Below are 24,303 nucleotides of genomic sequence, written 5' to 3'. Positions count from 1 at the left end.
CATGCTCAATACATTTTCTTATGCCACCAAGACATTTTAAACATGTAAATAAAACAAACAGAAAGGTGGTAATCATATCCTTAGAAGCTGAATCTTGAATACAAAAACTTTAAATTGTTCCCTGTTTCATCTTTATTCATAGCTTTAATTTTCTTCCATTTGGCCAGTCTCTTGCTAAATTAACATTACAGTCCGATTTTCTGAGTCTGTCACTCTAAGAAATTTCAGTTGGTTATTTTCACATTTTATTAATTTTTTTTTTTTCGAGACAGGGTCATGTGTTGTCTCTCAGGCTGGAGTGCAGTGGTGTCATCATGGCTCACTGCAGGCTCAACCTCCCAGGCTTATGTGATCCTCCCAGTTCAGCCTCCCAAGTAGCTGGGACCACAGTAGTGAGCTACCACGCCCTGCTATTTAAAAAAAAATTTTTGTAGAGATAGGGTCTATGTTGCCCAGGCTGGTCTTGAACTCCTGGGCTCAAGTAATCCTGCCTCAGCTTCCCAAAGTGCTAGGATTACAGGTGTGAGCCACCATGCCTGGCCTCAGCTGCTTAAACACTTTCTCACCTTATACACATTTCAGAGATTTATCACTGTGGTTCAGAGTAACAAAATATTCTGAAGTTTCTTTTCTTTTTTTTTTCTTTTGAGACAGAATCTCGCTCTGTTGAGTGCAGTGGCATGATCTCGGCTCACTGCAACCTCCGCCTCCCGGGTTGCAGTGATTCTCCTGCCTCAGCCTCCCAAGTAGCTGGGATTATAGGCATGCGCCACCACGTGGGCCCAGCTCATTTTTTAATATTAGTAGACACAGGGTTTCACCATGTTGGCCAGGCTGGTCTCGAACTCCTGACCTCAGGTGATCTGCCCGCCTTGGCCTCCAAAGTGCTGGGATTACAGGCATGAGCCACTGCATATGGCCTGAAGTTTCTTTTAGCCATGTATTATTTAGGTCTGTTCTTACTGCCAGGTCCTAATCCTGCTTGTTGCTGCTAGTTTATTGGGCAGAGGGAAGCAAGAGTCTTGTAACTTTGGCTGGGAACATTTGGATACTCCTAACCTCAGTTCTGTCTTTACCTGATACGGCAGGAATGAAGGGAGACAACAGAGTAGGGACAAAAGCAGGAGCTCTGTAGCCAGAATGCCCAGGTTAAAATCTGGCCTCCTCGACGACCAGCTGTGATGCTTGGCAAGTGATTTAATCCTTCAGCACCTCGGACTCCTCATCTGTGAAATGGGGATAAAAATACACTCCCTTCAGAGGGTTTTTGAGATAAAATAAGTTAATTTTCATAAACCTCTTGGAGCAGTTTCTGGCCCATGGTAAGTACTACCTACATGCTTATTAAATATCCTTATTTCTTTTTTGGAGGTTTTTAAAAAATATTTTTCTATATCTATGGCTATACCCTCCTGCTAGAACCTAAGGATACTGAATCTATGGAGCATATTCAAGACCTGTGACTATTCCTTGTCAGATATGGAAGAATAACAGAGCGTTGCTGCGCACTAAGTATGTCGTCTACAAAACGGTGCAAGTCCCATACGCCTACCCTTCGGAGAAAAGAGTGCAATCTCTAGAGTGTGACCGCACCCTCAAGCACTCGAGTGGACACAGGCACATGCACACATCCCTCTTGATACTTCTAGGAATTTGGGAGTTTTGATGGGCAGTCTATAAAGTCAAATTATCCTACATTAAAATATGTTCCTTTAAAAAAACGCAAAGCCCACTATGCTCATGAAGAACTTGAAGTTAAATCACAAGGTATGGACATGACTGGTGAGGTGAAGACTCATCTCATACAGTTTGTGTTTAATGGAGATTCTGCACTAACCCACAAACACACACAAAACCTTTCCAAATCATCCTGTCAGAGATATACCTTCACTTCAGAGAATAATTCCATCCAACTTAAGAGATTCTGTTGTGTCTGGTAATATACCACAGCATCTCGCCTAAGAGTTTGCTTATTACAGATCAGAACACATTTGAACTCCAGGCTTTACTTGCAGAACACATGGAAGGTGATGCCATCAGGCTACTACCAAAGGACCCTTCTTCCAGTGTCTCAAATACATGGATTTTATAAATAACAAACATTTCTGATTAATCAGCGTTGTAGGTTCAAGTAAAAAAAAAACTGGCTAGAATTCTAGTCTTCCTAATTTCCTAATGATTCTTGGTATCCTTGTCAGAAAACTATGTTTTTTTGTTTGTTTGTTTGTTTGTTTTAAGACAGGCTTGCTCTGTCTCCCAGGCTGGAGTGTGGTGATTCGATCTTGGCTCACTGCAACCTCTGCCTCCCAGGTTCAAGTGATTCTCCTTGCCTCAGCCTTCTGAGTAGCTGGGAATATAGGCGCCCGCCTAGCTAATTTTTATATTTTTAGTAGAGATGGGGTTTCGCCATGTTGGCCAGGCTGGTGTCAAACTCCTGACATTGGGTGATCTGCCCTCCTTAGCCTCCCAAAGTGCTGGGATTACAAATGTGAGCCACTACATCCAGCTAAGAAAATTATGTTTTGAAGTTCACTTTACTTTGAATGAGTCCTTTATCTGGAATTGTTCCATACATAGTTTGAATTTATTAAACAGCCCAGTTCTTATGCCCCTTGGAGATTTTATAGTGGGGTCTTTGAAGGAAGCGGGAAGTAGGATCTCATCAAATGACTCTAGATGGTAAAATACATGTTGTCTCCAGTCAGCAACTATCAATCTTGGATGTACAAACAGCATTAAATGCCATCAATAATCCAAGTGAATACTAAGGGAATCATGATTCAAAGTAAGCTAAACAGAATCCAAGAACAGATAAAAACGCACCTTCATTGGGGACAGTGTGGCCTAGGTAACTGACGGGTTGTTGCCCTGATGAGAGGTGAGAGGACACCATCCCAGAACAGAACACTCAACCGCCTGTCCTCAGAGTTGAAATGAGATGCCAACACTTTTTTTTTTTTTGAAACTAAATACATTTTAATAGAAAACAAAATACAAAATAACTCTTTTCAGAAAACAGAAATATTTAATCCTTTTTCCACAAATTAGAACTTGCTTTATCCTCAGAGCAGAGTTTGATATGCGTGCGTACACACTTACGATTCGTTTCACCAAGTGTTCATTAGGCTGGTATTGCAGTGCAGGACGTGGGAGCAGTTCATTGCAGGAGAAAAAGACGTGGAAAAAGCCACACCTCTGAATGGTCATTCGGAAACTCAACATTTTTCTAATTCTATCTTGTTACTTATTACTCCAAATTATTCTTTATCATAATCTGTCTTTTGAGGGGAGAGAATTATTAAGAGAAGTGCAGCTATGGAAAGAATTTTTCTTTCCCACCATCACTGCAGGAGCCCAAAATGTTCTCAATCAAACCCACCCACCCGCTTCCAGAAACATGTCAGCCGGGGTGATCAATCTGTCACCGGAAATTTCCCTTTCTCCCAATACACTGTGCTACCAAATTCTCTGAATTCCCTGAACCTCAAAATTCCAAGTATCAAAGCCAGTGCCAGGAGTCAAACCTGAAAGATTAAAAGCAGAGAAGGTGCCCTCTGCCAGTGCTAGGTTTCCTCATCTCAATAATAATAATAATTATAATTATAATAACAATAATGAAAAAAATCCTGGTTCTCTGTAATTACGGAAAAGGAAAGACTATTTGCCAGGATCATCCCCTCCCCTTTCCTCGTTCCCGCCCCGCATCCCTCTGCCAACGAGGACTTCCCTCGCACCCAAGGGCTGGACCACGCGTGACCCCTGCCGCACCGCTCCTCCTGAGGGTGCTCTCCAGCCACCCTCTAACCAAACCCAGGCCGGTCATGTGGGGAGAATGAGACAGAGACAGGGAGGGGCTCGCATGCGTGAGGTCACGGTAGGGTCTTCATGAGGACTTGTGAGTGACCTCCAGGGCATCCTAATTATTGGTCACTCATCATTGCCTCGCTTCTGCCCCCTTCCCCAACCTTGGCCTTCAACACTGAGGGGCTGAGTGATGGGGACCTGCCCAGAATGAGGGCCCAGGAGACAGGGAAGGAGGGGGCTCTTTCACAGTCAGTGATTCAATCTCAGCTCATTAAAGGATTGCAACTGGAGGCTTTCCACTGTTACCCCAGTCCGTTCCAACCAAGTTAAAAAATTAATGTTCCTGATTTTCTTGTGTAATTCCAGTCACCAGAAGAAGGTTACAGGCCATGAACTGCACGCTCAGGACGTTGCTCATCTGCCCAGTGTACACGCCCACGAGCTCGCTGGAGGAGCCGTCGGCAGGTGCACTGCAGTAAGTGTTCCTGATATCCCAGACGCGCACCGAGTTGTCCATGGAGGCAGAGGCAATCAAGCCGCTGTCTGGACTGAAGGTGAGGCTGGTGATATTGTCTGTGTGGCCTCTCAGCTCTTTATAAAGGGTCCCAGAGGCCAAGTCCCACAGCTTCAACCGCTGGTCCTCGCCAGCAGATGCCAAGTACTTACCGTTGGGAGAAAAGGCTAGAGAAAGCACGGGGCCGCGGTGGCCTGTGAAAAGCCTCACCGAGTTCCCCTGCTGAGCGCTCCACAGCCGGACGGTCTTGTCGGTTGAGCCCGTGGCCAAGTAGTTTGAATTAGGGTGGAATTTGACACAGTCCACATCTGCCAGGTGTCCTGCATATATCCTCAGCGGGTACGTCCGATCAAATGACCACAGCCTGGCGGTGCGGTCGTGGGACCCGCTGGCGAAGTACAGGCTATATGGACTGATGTCCAGATCCCACACAGGATAGGCATGTCCTTGGTACAACACAGTGTTGGTGAAACTCCCCAGATCCCAGTATCTGATGGACATGTCTTCAGAACAAGAGAGCAACCCTGAGCTGTCAGCGAGGAACCTCGTGCTGTACACTGGTCCGCAGTGTCCCCGCAGTATCTTCATCTCTGTGCCTGCATTATCATCCTCATCATCCTGGGAACATTGGGGTGGGGTGGGAAAATAAACACAAGAAAAAAATGTTCAGTGGTCTGACAAGGAAAACAAGTCCAGGAGAAAAAAAAAGCAGAGAACTGAGACTGCTTGGGAAATAGCATCTATCCAGCAAATGACAGTGGCCTTGCCCCAGGAAGATAACTCATAACTGAATTTAAGTCTCTTACGACTTACAAATTGCTTTCCTTAAATTCACCTTGCAGCTTAGACTGTATCAGATTAAAAGATGCAGAAATGCAAGGCCATTACACAGTGATGACTGTGGACCTTACCCTTCGATTGAGGATAGCTTGTATGGTTACTTCTGATGCGTGCCATTTGAAAATGTTTACTTTCGAATTTCTGTGAGGCTCTTAAGATTCTTCTATTCTATGGGCATTGCCTTCATCCGTCAGTTTTAGCTGCTTGATAAGCCATACTGCTCTCTGTTTTTACTCCATTTAACTGACAACAATATTTTGTCAAGTCCTGACATTAGTCCCTTACTCCCATGATGGGGGTTAATGATGCACGCAACACATGAAGGCAGATGTGGTATCACTTCAAGATTTTTTTTTTTTTTTTCAGACGGAGTTTTGCTCTTGTTGCCCAGGCTGGAGTACAATGTCGTGACCTTGGTTCACCACAACCTCCGCCTCCTGGGTTCAAGCGATTCTTCTGCCTCAGCATCCCAAGTAGCTGGGATTATAGGCATGTGCCACTATGCCTGGCTAATTTTGTATTTTTAGTAGAGACGGGGTTTCTCCATGTTGGTCAGGCTGGTCTCGAACTCCCGACTTCAGGTGAGCCACCCGCCTCAGCCTCCCAAAGTGCTGGGATTACAGGCGTGAGCCACCGCGCGCAGCCTCGCGTTAGGATTAACACAGAACTATTAGTTCAAGCATGGTGGCTCTCATTGTAGTCCCAACACTTTGGGAGGCCAAGGTGGGAGGATCACTGGAGCTCAGGAGTTGGAGACCAGCCTGGGCAATATAGGGAGACTCTTTACCAAAAAAATTTAAAAAATTAGCTGGGCATGGTGGCGCATGCCTGTGGTCCCAGACACTTGGGAGGCTAAGGTAGGAGGCTCACTTGAGCCTGGGAAGTCCAGGCTGCAGTGAACTTTGATGGCACCACTGCACTCCAGCCTGGGGGACAGAGTGAGACCCTGTGCCAAAAAAACCCCAAAACAAAAACAAATAGAAACAAACAAAACCCAGAACTGTCAGAGGAGTTTAGCCAAAATAAAACCTGGATGTTTTAGTAATTAACAGTAAGCTAGAAAGGTACACTAACTAGTAAATCACAGCCCTCTCTGCCTGGTGACCAGCCACAAACTGCTTGGTGTCTCAAAATAAATAAGAATGAAGTTTTTAAAGTGACTTTTTGGAGGGTCTCAAAAAACATTTTCCCCAAAGTAACCAAACAAGGCATGGATTCAGAAGTGCTTTAAGCAAAGCCAAGCGATTCACGTGATTCTTTGAAATAATTTCCTGTGTGTGAGGACAGAAAAGACGGCAACTAATGGTACTCGGAAAGAGTCCCCTTTCCCGGTCCCCTCCCTACAAGTATACCATCTGTTTTCAAAATTCATTTCCCTTTATTCCCTCACAGATAAACTCCTCAAAACTACAGCTGTCTCTTCTGTCCCGGAATTCATCAATTAAAATGGGTTTTAATTAAATACCAGAAGAAAGGAGTATGATGAAGATTCCTGAACCAGTCAGCTTTGTTGGTTCATTCCGGCAGCCTTAGGTTCTTGTATAAGAAAAGGGCACCCTTTTTTTTCTACTCAAAAATGGTTAAATTCAAAATAAAATGAATGCCTCCCATGTGTACATATTTAAGAAAAAGTTGAGAGAAAATAAACACTGATGTTCATGAATATTCAAAATGGCTATTCCAAACACTCAACATTAAAAATACATAAGTATTTGGGAGCTTAAGGTTCTACGGAGCACTACCAAAAATATTAGCAATTTTCCTTTCCAAAGAAGTTACAACACTTTAAAATTTCAAGAATGACTCACTGCTCTACACCAGAAAGTTTATATAAAGGCTGTGGGAACAAAAATGACACCAGATGAATTACACAAAGATCCTTTGAAAGTTAACTGTGAATTAAAGGACATGTTACTGTCTCTGAGGGGTAAGTGGTCTTCATTTGGAACAAGAAGCTATGGAAGTGGCCTTCACCTCCACAGTGGTGAGGTGCATGGGCTAGGAGCATGGGCTGGGAGTACAGCTGGTGCTCCCCAGGGATCTTGATGATTGTCCCGGGCTGGTGGAAATGTGCCCAGCTGACTCTGTAGACCAAGGAATGGAGAAACCAGAATGTTCCTGCTGGCTATCACTGTCAGCCCTCTGCCAGGACCACAGCTTAAAATAACCCAGCCACATTTTCTGTGTGGCTCAACCAGTCCCACGTGGGCCTCAGTGCAGTCGAGCAGCTGATTTACAAGGGCCCAACCCCATGGGTTCTCACTTCTCTCTCCCGCCGACAGGATAATACCATACCCTACGATTCAGCCTGAATACTCCACAGTAATTGGGTATGCATCCCAAATAGAAACGTTTAATTTGTAAAGCATATTCATATAATAAATCTTATTATGTACATTATGAAACATACATGAAATAGAAATTTAAAAAGAAAAATAAACAGAGATCAAGTATCATCTCATGCCCCCTGGTGCTGTAGTTTGCTGCCCTTGCTCTGGACTATGGAGTCCCTAAAACCTCAGATTTGTTATGGCTGTCTGCTCCTGGACTTGGCGGCTCCAACTACCTCAGAGCTCACACTCACGTTTCCCCCAGACCAGGGCTCCTTTCTTGGGGTCTGGAAGTTAGCCTCTATCTATTCTCTCATTAGCTGTCAGTGGAACAGGAAGACATTAAATTTGGCTGGACTTGCGAGTGGATTAGACTTGGAAGCAAGTCAATCACTGCTACCTACGTAAGAGATGATAGCAGCCTGAACTAGAACAGAAAAGTTGGATACTGGCTAGCATGAATCGACATGTGCTGTTCGTGTAAAATACGTATCAGATTTCTAAAACTTAGGACCAAAAGAGATGTATGTAACAGATTTCATGAAAAATTTTTTTATATTGCTTATATGCTGAAATAATTTGTTCATATTAGTTTGAATGAAATACATCATTAAAATTAATTTTAATAAATTTTTAACCTTTTTAGATGTGGCTACTAGAAAAATTTAAATTACTATATGGCTCACACCATATTCCCATTGGATAGCATTAATCTAAATGACAATTTTATACACAGATTATAGAATTGAGTATTGATGCTAATATTGCCTTCTTTACTTTTCAAACCTAAAGAAGACCAGATTGAGGGGAAAACCACCAGACATATAAATGAATTGCACACAGCTGTTTTATTGCTGAGTTAAGGTGGTAGGTGCTGGTAGTGATGAGGGTAGCACACATAGCTGAAAAGAAAGAAGAGCAAATCCTTGGTTTGGTATCTCTGTGGTTTTACCATGTTGCTCAAATATTAAAAATACATAGGTATCAATCAACAGGGGTAAAGGTTGGACATCATTTCTTTTTTTTTTGAGACGGAGTCTTACTCTATCACCCACGCTGGAGTGCAGTGGTGCGGTCTCGGCTCACTGCAACCCCTGCCACCCGGGTTCAAGCGATTCTCCTGCCTCAGTCTCCTGAGTAGCTGGGATTACAGGTGCCCACCACCACACCCGGCTAATTTTTGTTTTAGTAGAGATGGGGTTTCACCATCTTGGCCAGGTTGGTCTTGAACTCCTGACCTTATGATCCACCTGCCTCAGCCTCCCAAAGTGCTGGGATTACAGGCGTGGGCCACTGCACCCAGCCAGATATCATTTCTATCTCCATTTCATATAGAACAAAAGATGGAGAATGAAGGTTTCACTCTTCATCTCAGTGTCTGAAACAGAAGGAGGGCTGCCCATACCAAGGTGAAAAGCAAGGGACTGCTATGTCACTTAACACCTTTCCAAAGGTTAACCTAGATGATCTTCGAGTGGGAGACAACAGAAGCTACAGGACAGTGCTGTGAATTCAGTTTTATTTGGCATAATTAACAGAGAAAATTTTATGCTTACATAGAAGATTTTGGTTACTGTTTTCCTTTTTTTTTTAAACTGAGATATAATTACATACTATATAATTCTTTCAAAGTGTACAATTCAATGATTTTTAGTACATTCACAGAGTTGTGCAATGATCACCACTATCTAATACAGAACATTTTCATTACCTCACAAAGAAATGCCACACCCATTAGCGGTCACTCTTATTCTCCTTGCCCAGCCCTTGGCAACCACTCCTCTCCTCTCTGTCTCTATGGACGTGCCTATCTGGATATTTCCTATGAAAGGAATAACAGTAGGTGACCTTTTATGACTGGCTTCTTTCACGTAGCATAAAGTTTTCAAGTTCATCCATGTTGCAGCCTGCATCAGTGCTTCATTTCTTTTTATGGGCAAATAATATTCCACTGTATGCACACATTACATTTTATTTATTCATTCATCTTGATGGCCATTTGGACTGCTTCCATTTTTTGGCTATTGTGAATAATGCTTCCATGAATATTCATGTACAAGTGCCTGTGTGCACATGTTTTCCATTCTCTTGGATATATGTCTGGAAGTGGAATTGCTGGGTGTGAACACCATTTCAAATACTGTTGAAATACTGTATTCACTGATTTATGTAATAGTTATTGCTTCAAAAAGATGAAAGCAGAGAGTGCAAGCTGGCTTTTTAATCTGACTTACATAGTGATTTTGTACTTTCTATCATCTCGTTAATCCATGTGGCGTCACCACCTGCTTTTACCTCTGGTTTCTCTAGTTATATGAGTTTGTGGCTCCTGTATTAAAAGTCTCTCTTTTTTTTTAAATATTCAATCTTTCGTTTCAAAATAATAGTCTGTTTTAATTATGCACTCTACAAGGGAAAAAGAAAAGTCCAAATTTTCACTGGAGAAACATTAAACACCAACTATCATAACTAATTTATGCCTTGCTTCCCCCCAAAATACTTGTCAGAAACCAAAAAGAGAACTTCCCAAATTGCTGTGATAAAACGGGCGGGCATGCAGAAATCCCATGCAGGAAGCCCCTCAACAACAGAACAGGAGAATCTCAGCTTTAGTTCTTAAGTTTAAAAAAAAGTTTATTCTTAAAAAAGGCAGAGGCTAGCTAGCATCTACAGTACTTTCAGTATGAACAAGGATGGAAAGCCAGAAATGCTTAAACAAAACCACCATTCCAATGACATCTTTTGCTCTCTTCTTGATGGGACATCCAACTGTTTAAGCCTGAAACACAAATGTCACCACTGATGCTTCCTCTCCCTGATCCCCTACAGTAATCGAATAACTGAGCTCTCCTCTAGCCTGTCCATGTCTCCTTTGCCACTGCCACTACTCTAGTTTGGTTGCCGTAATTGCTCATATAAGACAGTATCACCACATCACTTCCTGTCTTAGCCCCTCTCCTAACTCCAGCCATAACTTAATTTCTTTCAGTTCCTGGAATTCCGCATGTGGTTCCTCACTTCTCAGATACACTCCTGATACCTGGAAATATACACAGGACAAGTCACAGAGCTAGTTATCAGTAGTGGCCAGAGTCTGAAAATGTTTTATTTTGGTCTACTGTTATCAGATGTCATAATGCTATCTTCCTTAATATTAATTTTTAATGCACAGAATAATATCCACTCTGTATCATCAAAGCTAATAAGGTCAGTATAAATAATTATTTTTTGTATTTACAGAAAATTGAAAGCAAATGCAGGCAGTATTCCTCAGTTTTATCAGAAGAACTCCCAAAAAGAGAACTGTCTCCAAGGAAAAGAGATGTTTGAAAATTCAAATACAAATGTAATAAAAAATATTTTGGAGAGTACTATAAAATTCTAGAAATTAAAGCTTCTATACAGGAATCTAGACTCTTTACTTATCATAAAGAAATCCTTCAATTACACTGTCTTGGTTGCAAGAATCAAAAATTCAAAGGCCATCCAAACGGGAAGCAGACTTAAAAAACAGGAACAGGAAAACACTGGTTTAATTTAGGGCACCCAATATTCTTAACATCCTTATCATTAACTGTAATTTAATTAGACTGATTTTCTTGCTCCTTAATTTTTCAACATTATGTAAAGAATTTTCCATCCAAAGTAATGTGAGGCAAAGCTACCTGAATGTCAGTGGTGATAAAACAAAAATATTTTGGCCCACAGCCAGTGGTCCCAAAAAAGGACCACTCTGAAGGAAAGTTAATTCTGTGAAGTTTAATTTCTATCTTCCTTGGCCCACATTTTTTCTAAGGTAGTGAATTTTGGTGACCCGAAACCCAAGCTGTGCCTGCCCTTTTCAATGACTGTCCTAAATGGTTACAAGTCAAACAAGATTTAACACTGACTGACGGGGGAGCTGGCAACTCTACTTCTTGTGTTACTTCTCCAAGTGGGGTCTGGGAACACCCTGTGGTACATCGAGCCACAGGATATGCACTGGCCTCAGAAAGCCAATACCATCCAGTGTGGTGAGGCTGCAGGGACGCCAGTGTTCTTACTACTGTTGCTGAGACTGTGAAATGGCACAACCTTCTGTGGAGAAAATAATATTCATTATAGTTTACAATGCAGGCCCTTCGACTCAGCCTACTACCGATTATTTACACCTGAGCAAATGTGCACACACATAAGTGTATATTTACTGCAAATCTCAGCTAAAGTCAATATTAGCTAAAGTTCTTTCATTAGGCTTAGTGTTGTTATCCACATTTCACATAGTATAAATACTGACCATTCACTAATAACGTTAACTTAATGTTGCTAAAAATTGTTTTTGCATCTTAGGTTAGGCATGTGCAGGAATTCAATGGCTACAGGTTACGTGGCATTAGTGTGGCTTCAGCTGCAGGATGAGGAAAATTAGGAAGTCCATTCTAAGATATGTCATGTTTGGTAAGGACATTCTAACGAAATTAGGAAGGCAGGTACAGGGAAGAAAAAAATGGTATTCATACCTCCTCCTCCAGAATATCACAAGCCAAATGGATGCGGGACACGTCTACTTGATGGGGCTCTGATTTTAACTTCTTGGATCGTAAACTCCAAAGTTTTATACAGGAGTTGTCAAACCCAGCAGCAAGCAGCTTGCTATCGGGGGAGATTTCTGCAGTGTTCAACAGCTGCTCTGTGTTATAGAAGGCATAGAAGCAGATGGTAGTGAGGGAGGGAGGCCCATCCTTGACGCGCTTAATGCTCTCCTGTAAGACCTCTAGGGCAGCCTCGTTCTGCAGAATAGGGCTGGGCATGTCAGGGGGCTCCAAACTGTTGTTCTCACTGCGGGAGGAGCTGCCACTGGCATATAGCTGATAGTCTGTTCTCTTGGCAGGCTGCACATCAAGATGAATATGTAAGGTGAGGACTTTGCACAGGGCAGTATTGTTGTCACTTTGGAGGTAGCGGATAAGGTAGTTGTAGCTGTCTTCTTGGAGACGGACCACATACTTGTTATCTAGGAATGCTCGAAGCTTGAAGTTAGACAGGATGTCCTGGATGGTTTGAGTGGTCTGTAGCTGCTCAATGACATCCTTCTGGCTAGCATTCTGCAGAAACATTCCATGGAAGCGGCTGTAAAAACTTTCCACTGTGCTCTTCGGACTGTTTTGGACCAGGTTGAGATGGAGGTAGACAAAGAGAGGATAGAGGAGAGGCATCACTTCGTGGCTATGCTGGGAATCAGAATCTATAATGAAAGAAAATGAGGGCTTTATAATCAGCACAATCTTACAGAATAACGTGATCCCTCCTGGGGCCGACCACCATCACAGAACGCTTTCTTGCCAGGACCCCATTTTTAAGAGTACTGATTGAACTATAAGCCCAACACAGGATTCTGGAATTTCAAGGCCTTTCGATTGAAGAAAGAGCATGAACTCTGAAGTCCAGCAAATCAGGGCGTGAAGCTGGGCACAACTCAGGAATTCAATGCCCAGAGTGGTTAAGTGACTTGCCAGAGTTCACAACAATACAGTGGCTTGTACCCAGGTCTTCAAGATTTAGTATTTTTTCCCAATACATTAGTGTTTCTTCAAATTGGGGACCTCAGATATCTGCGGGTACTTGGATATATTTTTGGAAGACTGAGTTCTTCACAATGTTTAACTTGATGATAATGTAAAAAATAATTAACACACAGTATATTCAGAATTATCTGGATGTCCGCTTAACAAGTACTGACAAATGATTTTAATGCTCTAGTTTGTGTTTTGTGATTACTTTTTGCATCCATTGTCTCAAGTAAAATCAAAGCACTTACTTTAGTGCGTTCATTAACATGTCTGGCTATACAGGCTGGCGTGTCCCATGTTAACATGACAGCCTTTATCCACAATTGTCTCATCAGCATATTCATTCTGATTTTGTTGGTTAACAAATTCTCTTTTGCAGTGATAACTTACAAATAAGACCATTTTATGTTATTAGGACTCAACTACTTATTAATTTGAGAGTTTAGCACCATGAAACTATAAGACAGAGAATGTTATTTAAAAGGTGTACAGCTTGAATTCATGGGTGAACGAGAAAAGAACAGAGGTATATCTGACACCTAAATAAGTGCTCAAGGCATGCTGTGAGGGAGCAGAGGCTTCGATGTGATTCATACACAGTGGGAGAGAGCAGGGCCACTGCAGGGCAGAAGCCCCTCAGGGAGCTGAGACCAGCCCGCATCACAGTCACCAAGCTGTCCAGATGCCTGCTTGCAGCAGCAAGTTAGTTCTGGCAAAATCCATCCGTTACATTCACTCAGTGTTATTTTCAACTTTGCTGCTTTTGGGGTTTTGCTTGTCCCTTATCTGTAATGAGTCTGGGTTTCGTAAAGAAATATAATAACCATAAAGGTTTTATATCTAGTGTAATGTTTGTACATATTTAAATCAATCAAAATGAAAATGTTTTAAGTCAGCACTTATGTTTTGGTAGCTTTTTTTTTTTTTTTTAATGAAAAGACATCAATACAGGGTTTAAGACTGAGGAATACTGCATCAGCGAATCTTGCTCCCTAATTTGATGATAAAAGATATCTGCACGTTATTTCTGCTTAACACCCTGTTTCACTTTATCACGAGGTGAATGAATCTGCTGCACAGTATTCATAATATGCATTTTAGAATAAATGTATCCCAACTCAAATACATTATTTACAAGATGAAAAATTACAATCGTCTCACTGAACTGGAAGTTAAGACAGCCACCCAGCCACTTTGGGCTCCTCACACCTCTGAATCAATAGGCAAGGGAAAGAGTTACAGTGTTAGCTGGGGTGATTGATCCTGCCTAAGAGGAACTGGAACTACCACACAATGGAGGTAAGGAGGAGTATGTCTGGCTTAAGGAGATCCCTTAGGACATCTCTGTACCCTGCCCTGTGATTACGGTTGATGAAAATGACAACAATCCATACAGGACTATGAATGGCACACACCCCTGAAGAATGAAGGTTTGGGTCACCAGGTAAACCATGATCAGCTTGCAAGATGAGTGCAAAGGGAATACAGAATGGGTAGTGGAAGGAGGCAGCCATGAATACCAGCTACCATCATGTGACCAGCTACAGAAATGAGGACTGTAATTGTTGTATTTCTTATTTTGTTATGAATGTTTGGGTGTGAATATCTATATATACACAAAAAGCAAGTTCTTTGTATTCTTTCCTTTCTTGTCCCCTTATCATATAACATTGCATTACTGACTTTATTTTTTTGAGATGGAGTCTCGCTCCGGTGCCCAGGCTGGAGTGCAGTGGCGTGATCTTGGCTCATTGCACCCTCTGCCTCCTGGGTTCAAATGATTGTCCTGCCTCAGCCTCCCAATAGCTACAGGCATGTGACACCATGCTCAGCTAATTTCTGTATTTTTTTTTCTTTTTTTTTTAGTAGAGATGGGGTTTCACCATGGTGGCCAGGTTGGTCTTGAGCTCCTGACCTTAAGTGATCCACCCACCTCAGCCTCCCAAAAGTGCTGGGATTAAGGGTGTGAGCGACTGTGCCCAGCCAGATTACTAACTCCATATCACAGTATTTAAGTATTAAGTATTGTTTACCTCACAGTATCGAAATTATAGAATATCATGGAGAGGAGTAAACATCATCCAAGGACTTTGCATCCTCCTCTAGAGAAAAAGTTAGTGTGTTTTTTGGTTGTACACAGGATAACTTTATCAGGTGAGGTGGAAGTATGAACTTGTTATTCTCTTTATTTGGTGATTAAGTATGGAATAAGGAGATGCATATGAGTGCCAAGTTAACAAGGAGTGTACTTGTGAGGTTACTTTTACATGTCAAACTGTGGGGGGAGTGCGGAGGGGGGCACGGTACACAGTCAAACATCATTTTAAATGTTTCTGTGAAGGTATTTTTTTCTCTTTTTAAGATGAGATTAACATGTTTAAGTTAGTAGACTTTGAGTAAAGCAGATTACCTTCCATAAAATGGGTGGGCCTCATCCAATCAATCAATCAATCAATCAATCAGTTTAGGCTTTAATAGAAAAAGATTTATCTTCCCCTAGTAGAAGGAATTCTGCCAGCAGAGAGCCTTTGGATTTGAACTGCAACACTAACTCTTTCCTGGGTCTCCAGCCTGCTGGCCCGCCCTGACTTTGAATGTGCCAAGCCTCTACAATTGCATGAAACAATTCCTTAAAGTAAACCTCTATATATCCATCCTGTTGGCTCCTGGCTCTGTTTCTTTGGAGAACTGTGACTAGATTTTGGTATTTCTTTTTCCTTTGTACTCTATTGGGATGAAGGATTGTTTTCAACTCCTTAGAAACAGAATTTCTGGCTCCTTTTCTAAAATGAGAGACATTTTAATTGAGTAAGTTTAGAAAAAAAAACCTAGCTATCAAAAAATAGTGATGTACTACTTTAAAACTTACTGAAATTCACTGTTGCTTCAGCTCATAGTTTCAAAATTGCTTAATTGCTCTCTCGTGTCTGAAGAGAACAGTGTGCTGGGTATAAAACAAAACAATTAATCAATTTGGAAGAAGGTGAGATTCAGAATTCCAGCTCCCATTTTTAATTATTCCCTTGCAATCATAACATACTCTATATTTTACTGAAAATGTATTCACTTAAAATATATATTTTTCTAACTGCAGAAGTAACAAACATATCCTCCGAAAGTACACTTTTTCTTCCTTCTATCTGTCCACTGAAATGTAATGAATGCCTACCTGGTGCCCAACTCCACTGGTGGTAAATGAGAGAACAATGGAGTTTTTCATGAGTTCATGGAAATTAGTCGTCCATGGAAATTGTTTAATTTAGTAGATACTAAATTAAACAAAACTAATCCTGTCGGTCCTCATTCTCCTCTACTTTTCTTCATGCTTTGGCTCTACTGACTGGCACTCCTCTGTCCTTTATTCTGAAATCCCACACTACTTGGTCCTGCCATCACTCCCTTTTTGGTTCCTTTTCCTCCCGTCAATCCTCAAATGCTCATTTCACTTTAAAGAATTAACACTGGGTGTGTGCCTCCTAGGAGCCAGGCACTTTACATCCATGATCATGTTTAAGAGTCACAGCTGGCCCTGGTTCAAATCCAGAGGTTGCTTGACTCCAAAGTCTGTGTTCTTCCCACTACACTTCCTGAAGAAAGGACCTATGGCAACAGGTGAGCTCACAGAATCTCTCATCTACAGACAACCTGTGGAGGAAAAATACATTCAGGTGGATACGGATATAGATACTCTTATATCTTTCCCTAGTATCTTCCTTTGAGATTTTATCATTTCTTAAGACTTTTAATTTGCATCTCCATATAGCTGATGCTACATGTTCTTTATCACAAGTCTTTATCTTTCTCCTAAATCCTAGCCTCAAATTTCTCACTGCAAGCTATGCAGTAGGATGCCACTGTCATGACAATTTAAAAAACATAAACCCTTCTGACTTATTTCTTTTCAATAAACCTTCATCTCCACTCCAGTCTTAAAGTCTGAGCCACTGCCACTTCTTCCTCCATTACTTCTGAGCCTGGGAGATTGCACCTTGGTGATTTAACTATGAAATAAAGCACCTGCCTTGCAATTCCACAATGCTGTCAAATTCTGGTCCTTTCTCACCTCATTTCTCAACATTGCCAAGCACTTAAATTAACAGTCAGTCTCCTTGCCATTACTCTTACAATTTTACAAACTGCTTTCAGACTAATATTCATTGATCTCCAGCCTGAAAGTATTATTCTCAACAAAGCCTTAGTTGTTCCTGTAGAGTCGTCAAGCCTGCCTTTTCGCTCACGTTATTTCTTACCCAAATCACTCCTCTTCCTCCTCCTTTTCCAGTCTACTGAAACTCAACCCATCCTTCAAGTGCTGACTTAAATCCTACCTCCTGCTCAGGAAAGCCTTCTCTGACTACCCTGAACCAAATCACTTTCTCCTTCCATACTGAATGCAATTCCTATATAATTCATAAACTGATCTCATACTGGTCTGTGAAAATGCTTCTGTGATATTCAAATTTTATTTAAAAACTTTTACCTATAGTGTTTTTATGTTAGGACTGCTTCTAAAATAGATTAATGAGTATATCTTATACTTTATCTTGATGCTCAGTAAATAACTCTTCATTTGATTTGGTTATAAGCTCTTCAGAGACCTGAGGGTAGAGAAAAATATTCCAGGAGCAGCAGTCCAAAGTGATCAATATACATTAACCCCTTTTAAATAATGATCCTTTAAACCAAAGGATTAAAGAATCAAATTACAGACAAAATAACAGACAACTTTCTCAGTTCAGAAACAAAGTAAGAACCTAAAGGAAATGGTTGACAGATTATAATCTTCTGAAATGTAAAGTTCTGGCCAAACAATCCTTGTGGTAATAATTTTTAATGGTACAAGATGAGTATAAAGTAATCAATATATAAACCAAAATAATACACGTGGCCTTACACACACATAGAGTTATACTAGTTTTTATCTGGCCCCCATAATGGTTAGCATTTTAAAGCAAAGAATCTATATTTACTATAGTCTACAGTTGGAGGAAATGGTCAAAATATTACAGGAAATAAGGGTTACAAAATAAAATCCTCTAGGGGGGTTATCTTATCAGTTTCACGGTTGTTGGGTGATAGAATTCATAAGTAGAGAATAGTCTGTTTAATAAGTTACAAAAACGAAAAATCATGAAGATTAAGGCTTTAGTAAAATAAGTCTATTATGTTCAAACTGAAAAGGAAGTTTCATTAATTCTGCATATCATATAAATGTTAAATATTTCAGTGCAGTGATCAATTTCCACTAAAGACAAAAAAAGAAAAACTGAATTTATAGTGTTTCTTTCATTCAGAGGTAAGAACTTAGAGATATTTTTTATCATTGGCATTGGTTTCTGAGGCGTTAAGCAATTTTAAGAAAAATTTAACTCAGTTTTTAGAAAGTTATTTTACTCAGTTAAAAAACTATGATATTATTCTCTCCATGACAGATTTATTTTCACCATACTAGTGGTGCGGAAGCTGGTTTAGAAAGAAATGTCTTGGCTGGGTGTGGTGGCTCGTGCCTATAATCTCAGCACTTTGGAAGGCCAAGATGGGAGGACTCCTTGAGGCCTGGAGTTTGAAATCAGCCTGGGCAACACAGTGAGACCCTGTCTCTACAAAAAAATTAAAAAAAAAATTAGCCAGGTGTGGTGGTGCATGCTTGTGGTCCAGCTACTCAGGAGGCCGAGTTGGGAGGATCACTTGATCTCAGAAGGTCGAGGCTGCAGTGAGCCATGATCATGCCACTGCACTCCTGTCTGGGCAACAGAACAAGACCCTGTCTCAAAAAAAAAAAAAAAAAAAAAAGGAAATTATCTGGCTTCTTTGAGCCTGTCTCCTTCATTCATTCAGCCTGTATTTACATTAAGTGCTGACTACATGCCAGGGTAGATACTGTCCAAAGATATATTGATATGGTCCCTGCCCTCATGGAGCGTATAGTCTAATGAGGAAAACAGACACCAAAGTAAATCAACAAATGTATAATTTTAACAGAGATATATTCTGACTCATGACAGTGAGATGGCTTTTGTCATGGATATGACTTATTTCCATTATGAGTGACACTCAGATGACCCTAATGACATTACATACATTTTTGTATTTTTTAATCACTGAAGCATAGGTATATAATAAAATAAACTCAATCGCATAATTTTATTGTTACAGAATTGCAATGATTTTTGCAGTGAAGTATTAATACACTCGGTTGATTGCTAAAGTGAGTTATCCTGGTGTAAATTTTTATGTTTACATCCCTTTCCCATTTATCTTCTGGGGCTCTTAATGTTTTTCTTCCTAATATGTGGTATAGTATCTTTTTTATTCTTATCTCAAGTGGTCATTCTGCCACTCACAAACTGGTCTAAATGACAACTTCTAGTATTTTTGCCTGTTCATTCATAAGGACTATTTACTTGGACTTTTGGAAATAAGGGGCAAAGACCATTGTGAAATGTACTATATTATTAGTAGAGATATAATGTACATTTCAAATGTGCTGTATTTAAGGATGTTTCTCTGCATGGCTGACAGTTTTTACTTATTCAATACAAGTCACAAGTCACTGTGCTGAAGGCCATGAATAAAACAGTGAATAAAACACCCAGAGCTCTGCCCTTGTAAACTTAAACCTCATGATTGAACTCTTCAGGAATTCCAATAGACCATAAGTTTGAATGCAAGAACTGTGTTAAGAGTACCTTCAAATCCCTAGTATCTCATACCAGTCGTGGAATATAGTTGGTTCTAAGGGAAATTTGCATGACTCTATTTTTTTCTTTTTACTGCTCCTTGTGGAGCAGGGCTAACTCACAAGCAGTGTGCCCAGAGTTGGTCTGTATCACTCTGTTTTCTTACTAAGAAAAGGTCCTAGAGCTGAGTACTTACCAGTGAGAAAATTCCGCAGCCGTCCAAACTGTACTTCATATTGCTGGGGTTCTGCCTGGCAAGGGGCTGCAGACACTATGTTGGCACAACCAGATTCTGATTGTACTAAAGAGAGGATACACAAGACAGGGCAGGAAACAGAGAGATGATTATTAACCCAGTACGTGGCAGGGTGGAGGAGGGTGTTGTGCACACATGCACAGCAACTGACATTTCAGCAGGTTTCCAAAGTGTGCTGGGTCTTCGTTAAATACGACAGACTGATGACACTTGTTTCTCTCCCCTCCCTTCTGAAGTTCAACAAAATGAGGGCCAGGGAAAGAAAGGCATAAAGCACAGGACAAGGTGAATGAGAGAAGACAAGTACATAAATTCATGAGATTTATCAGGAAATGTTTGACCCTATGTTCTTACATTTCATAGGTGCCTTCGTGTGAGTTCATTGTCAACCACTGTGCTGGGCACTGAGTGGGCCCTTTCAATCTGGAAATTCATGTCTTCTAGTTCTGCCAAGTTTTCTTGAACCATTTTGATAATTCCCTACCTTCTGAGACTCTTACAGTTTCAAGGTCGGATCTCCTGAACCAATCCTTTCATTTTTTTTCTCCTATTATTCCATTTCTTTGTCTTTTTGCTCTACTTTCTGAAAGCCTTCCTCACCTTTCGGCCCTTCTACTGATTATTTCCCCCTAGATTACTTATAATACCTAATGAGTTTTTATTTTTTACTATCATGTATCTAATTGATAAGTTTTTTCATTCTCAACATTCTTTTTTTTCCCCAAACAGTCTATGATTTTTGAATCCTAAGTATTTGAAACAAGGTATTTTTGAAGTTTTCTTCTGTTTCTTTCCATCTGCCCTTCTTATGAGATACGTTTCTTCTAGGGTTCAATGGCCCCTGGCTGTCTTACAGTGAGGCACTCTGGGTGGTGAGGCTCATCCTCCAGGGTGACCAGGGTGAGCAATGTCCCAACATCACTGTCTTTTGGTATTTCTTCTTGGGCAAGTTGGACTCCCCAGGGAAGGATCGTTTACTTGCCTTCCTGGAGCATGGGTGCCTGGCTGCAGTATCCCAGGCAGATGAATTGGTGCGGGGGAAACAAGGCTGGAGTCTCAATATTCAGTATGTAAACACACACTTGATCTCCAATCTGTGAGTTTATGCTTACTAAAACCAAAAACCAAAAACCATTCTCCTCCTGTTTACAAGAGGAATGGGGAATACTGGGGAAAGAAGGTGGCTAAAAACCAAGGGAAGCCACCTTTAACCATATCCTGAATGAAACATGAATGCATTTTGGACAATGGAATGTGGATGGAGAAATGGTGATGAATGCGGCAGGACTGAGGGAGCCATAACAGGAAACAAGTAGAAAGGGAATCACAGGTGAGAGGAAAGCCACCCTACTCCAAAAGGAAGAGAAGCCAGAAGCGAGGACCTGCTGCAAGCCTGCATGCAAGGGCGGGGCTCCTCCTCCTCCTTCTTGCCCCCACCTTTAGTTATTCTGTCACGAAATCCTACAGATTCCTAAAATTTATCCTCTCCTCTCCATTCCCATTGCCACTTCCTCAACGGAGGCTGTCTTCACCTCTCACTGGACTGTGTCTTCTAACTACTTTCCCCGATTCTAACCTGGGCTGCCTTATCAATACTGCCACTAGACTCATTTTTCTAAAATTCACATTTGAAAACTTGGATACCCTCCTCCAATTTGTTCCCTGGTAAATATCTAATGGTTCCTTTGCAACTCAGCTCACTCCTTCAACTATTTACTGACCCCCAACTATGTCAGGAATCACAAGGCCTTTTGGGGCGCCTTCCTTGGCTTGCCAGCCTAATTTGGATGATCTTTTGTGCTACCACTGAACCTCTCCCATCACAGAACTTACTACCTCATGCTCTTCTTCAATCACTGACTTACCTGCCTCACTTCCCAACTAGAACACTTAGCTTCTCAGAGCTAGGGTCAAATCGCAGCTATCTCTAGAACTTTTCAGCACGTGGTCTATAGCAGATGTTCACTAAATGTCTGCTGAAAAAAGACAGAATTCTTCAGATTACTTAATGAATGGAAAAATCTAGGACAAAATCTTCCGATAATCATATTTCACATTTCTCACTTTTCCTGGTGGTTTTCCAGCAACAACACTTTGTCCTAATAAGCTATTCTATTGAAACTAAGACAACTTAGATGAGCATAGTTCTTGAAGACTGTTTAATATTGTTCATTCCTACTTTCTATCAACAGCAGCAAGAATTACTGCTCCCTGGTTCCAAAGGATGCAGGGCAGCAGATTTTTGAAACAGCTGAGACGGCATGTTCAGAAGGAATTACTCTACAGTGGGATACAGGTGTTGTAAATGGACTCCCCTATTTGAACAATAAGGCACTCAGTATTCTATACCAAGCCCATAATCTGGCCCTGTTTTGGTTAAGGGTATCTCTGAGGAGTTTGAAGGGAAGGAAGAACGGGTGGATCTGACCCTGAAATATGTGGCGGCAGGCTGCTGACTAGGTTTCTGTGAGTGTTTCAGAGGGAGTCAGAAACCACTCCTTTGAGAGTGTCCTCAGGTTGTTACTGTCCTAGCACTCTCTTCCTACGGCAATGTCAGTGAACCCCGGGTCCTTGACTTTGAAGGTCTATGAAAAGAGGGAGCTGAGGTAATTCTTGCTACTAGGATGGAGGATGAAACCATTAAGAAATGGAGCAGGTGGTGACAGATATTTGGAAGAGCAGAGAAAGTCCAGGAACAAAGAAGAGGGAAGAATGTAGCCTGAGCATGTAAGAAAGGGAATCAGGACTGAGCTGCAGAAATCACTGCTAACTCCACCTGCACACACAGTCATTAAAGTAGTTTATAAACACCCTAAAGCATCCCAGCATTTCCCTCCCCCCCAGAATCTCTAGTAAATAAGTTCAGTAAAAGCAAGTCCTGTTATGCTGGGTGTAGTGACCTGTAATCCCAGCACTTTGGGAGGCCAAGGTGGGAGGGATCACTTGAGGTCAGGAGGTCATGACCAGTCTGGGCAACATGGTGAGACCCCACCTCTAACAAGAATAACAAGCCAAAAAAAAAAAAAAAAATTAGCCAGGTGGTTGTGCATGACTGTGGTCCAAGCTACTCGGTAGGCTGAGATGGGAGGATCACTTGAGCCTGGGAGGTTGAGGCTGCAGTGAGGTGTGACTGCATCACTGCACTCCAGTCTGAGTGATGGAGAGAGACCCTGTCTCAAAAAACAAAAAACAAAAAACAAAAACAAAAACACAAAAAAAGAAGAAGAGAGTCATATTACATAGAAACATGAACTCACAAAATAGTTAATAATTGCAGTTGGCCCTCTGTATCTGTGGGTTTCACATCCATGGATTCAAACAACTGCAAATCAAAAACATTTTGGGGGAAAAAAAAAACTAAAGTCCCAAGAAGCAAACTTTGAATTTACCAGGTGCTGAATACCATGATGAATCCATGTGAATGAGGTGATATGTAGGCATTGTATTAGGAATTATAAGTAACCTAGAGATGATTTAAAGAATACAGGAGGATGTGTGTAGATGTAACCTACTACGCCAAATATTATACCACGCCTTATCAGGAAGGGACTTGAGTATCCGTGGATTTTGGTATCCATGGAGCGGTCCTGGAACCAATCCTTTATGGATACTGAAGGATGACAGTACTTGTTAATCCAGATGGAGTCAAATCAAGTTTTTCTAAAATAGAATCTGATTTCAAAACATTAAAAAAACAAAAACAAATTTAAAAAACCTCAGGAATGTGTCTATAATAATAATATTTCCAACTATGGATCCTGAAGTACTAATTCATTCAACAAACCTGACTTCCACATGTGAGGCTCCATGCTGGAGGAGAGGGGACCTGTGCAAGAAGGGGATAGAGGGAGACCCTGTCCCTAAAGGTCTTGTAGGTTAATTGTTTACAGAAGGAAAAAGCTGCACATACTTTCAGGTACAGATAAAGTAACTGAATGGTCCTGAGGAAGGAAATGACTTTAGCCAGGAGAACCACAGAGGTTATTAGAAGTGGCATGTGAGCGTGGCTCTGGATGATAGACAGGGTCTCTGAGGCCAACATCATTCACTTAACGTAGCTCACTGAGGTTTTTGGTCAGTCTGCTCTCTCTGGCACTATCTTGAGAAGAGAAGTAATCCCACATGGATATTGACGTGAATTCTCCTGCTCCAGGTTCACCCCACCAGACAAACTCCCACCATTACCTGTTAGATTGGCCGCCATCTCTTCAGCAGTCTGTGACAGCCGCAGTCCTTGCTTCAGGGGACCGTCTGAGTCCACGTACTGCCGGCGTTTGAGGTAGCAGGACACTGCCATCTGAATCTGCTCGGTACGCACTCGTTTCATGAC

At 41.4% G+C, this 24,303-nt stretch overlaps 1 protein-coding gene across 1 annotated transcript; it reads right to left on the bottom strand.

The window, feature by feature from the left end:
• Positions 1-2,961: 2,961 nt before the first annotated feature.
• On the bottom strand, positions 2,962-24,303 carry TAF5L (TAF5-like RNA polymerase II, p300/CBP-associated factor (PCAF)-associated factor, 65kDa). Its single transcript, XM_011933328.1, has 4 exons — positions 24,159-24,303; positions 19,914-20,018; positions 11,988-12,712; positions 2,962-4,936 (listed from the first exon to the last, which is right to left on the bottom strand). The coding sequence occupies exons 1-4, from the start codon at positions 24,298-24,300 to the stop codon at positions 4,139-4,141; spliced, it is 1,770 nt and encodes a 589-aa protein (XP_011788718.1). The 5' UTR covers positions 24,301-24,303; the 3' UTR covers positions 2,962-4,138.

The sequence above is a fragment of the Colobus angolensis genome, unplaced genomic scaffold (genome assembly GCF_000951035.1).
Source record: "Colobus angolensis palliatus isolate OR3802 unplaced genomic scaffold, Cang.pa_1.0 Scaffold126, whole genome shotgun sequence".
NCBI classification, from domain to species: domain Eukaryota; kingdom Metazoa; phylum Chordata; class Mammalia; order Primates; family Cercopithecidae; genus Colobus; species Colobus angolensis.
This window is presented reverse-complemented; position numbering and strand designations above follow the sequence as displayed.

Coding starts and splice junctions, on each gene's coding strand:
- TAF5L (XM_011933328.1), bottom strand. CDS start 24,300: ATGAAACGAGTGCGTACCGAGCAGATTCAGATGGCAGTGTCCTGCTAC. Junction 20,019..24,158: donor GATGGCGGCCAATCTAACAG/GTAATGGTGGGA, acceptor TCCTCTCTTTAG/TACAATCAGAATCTGGTTGT. Junction 4,937..11,987: donor GTGATATTCTGGAGGAGGAG/GTATGAATACCA, acceptor CAATGTTCCCAG/GATGATGAGGATGATAATGC.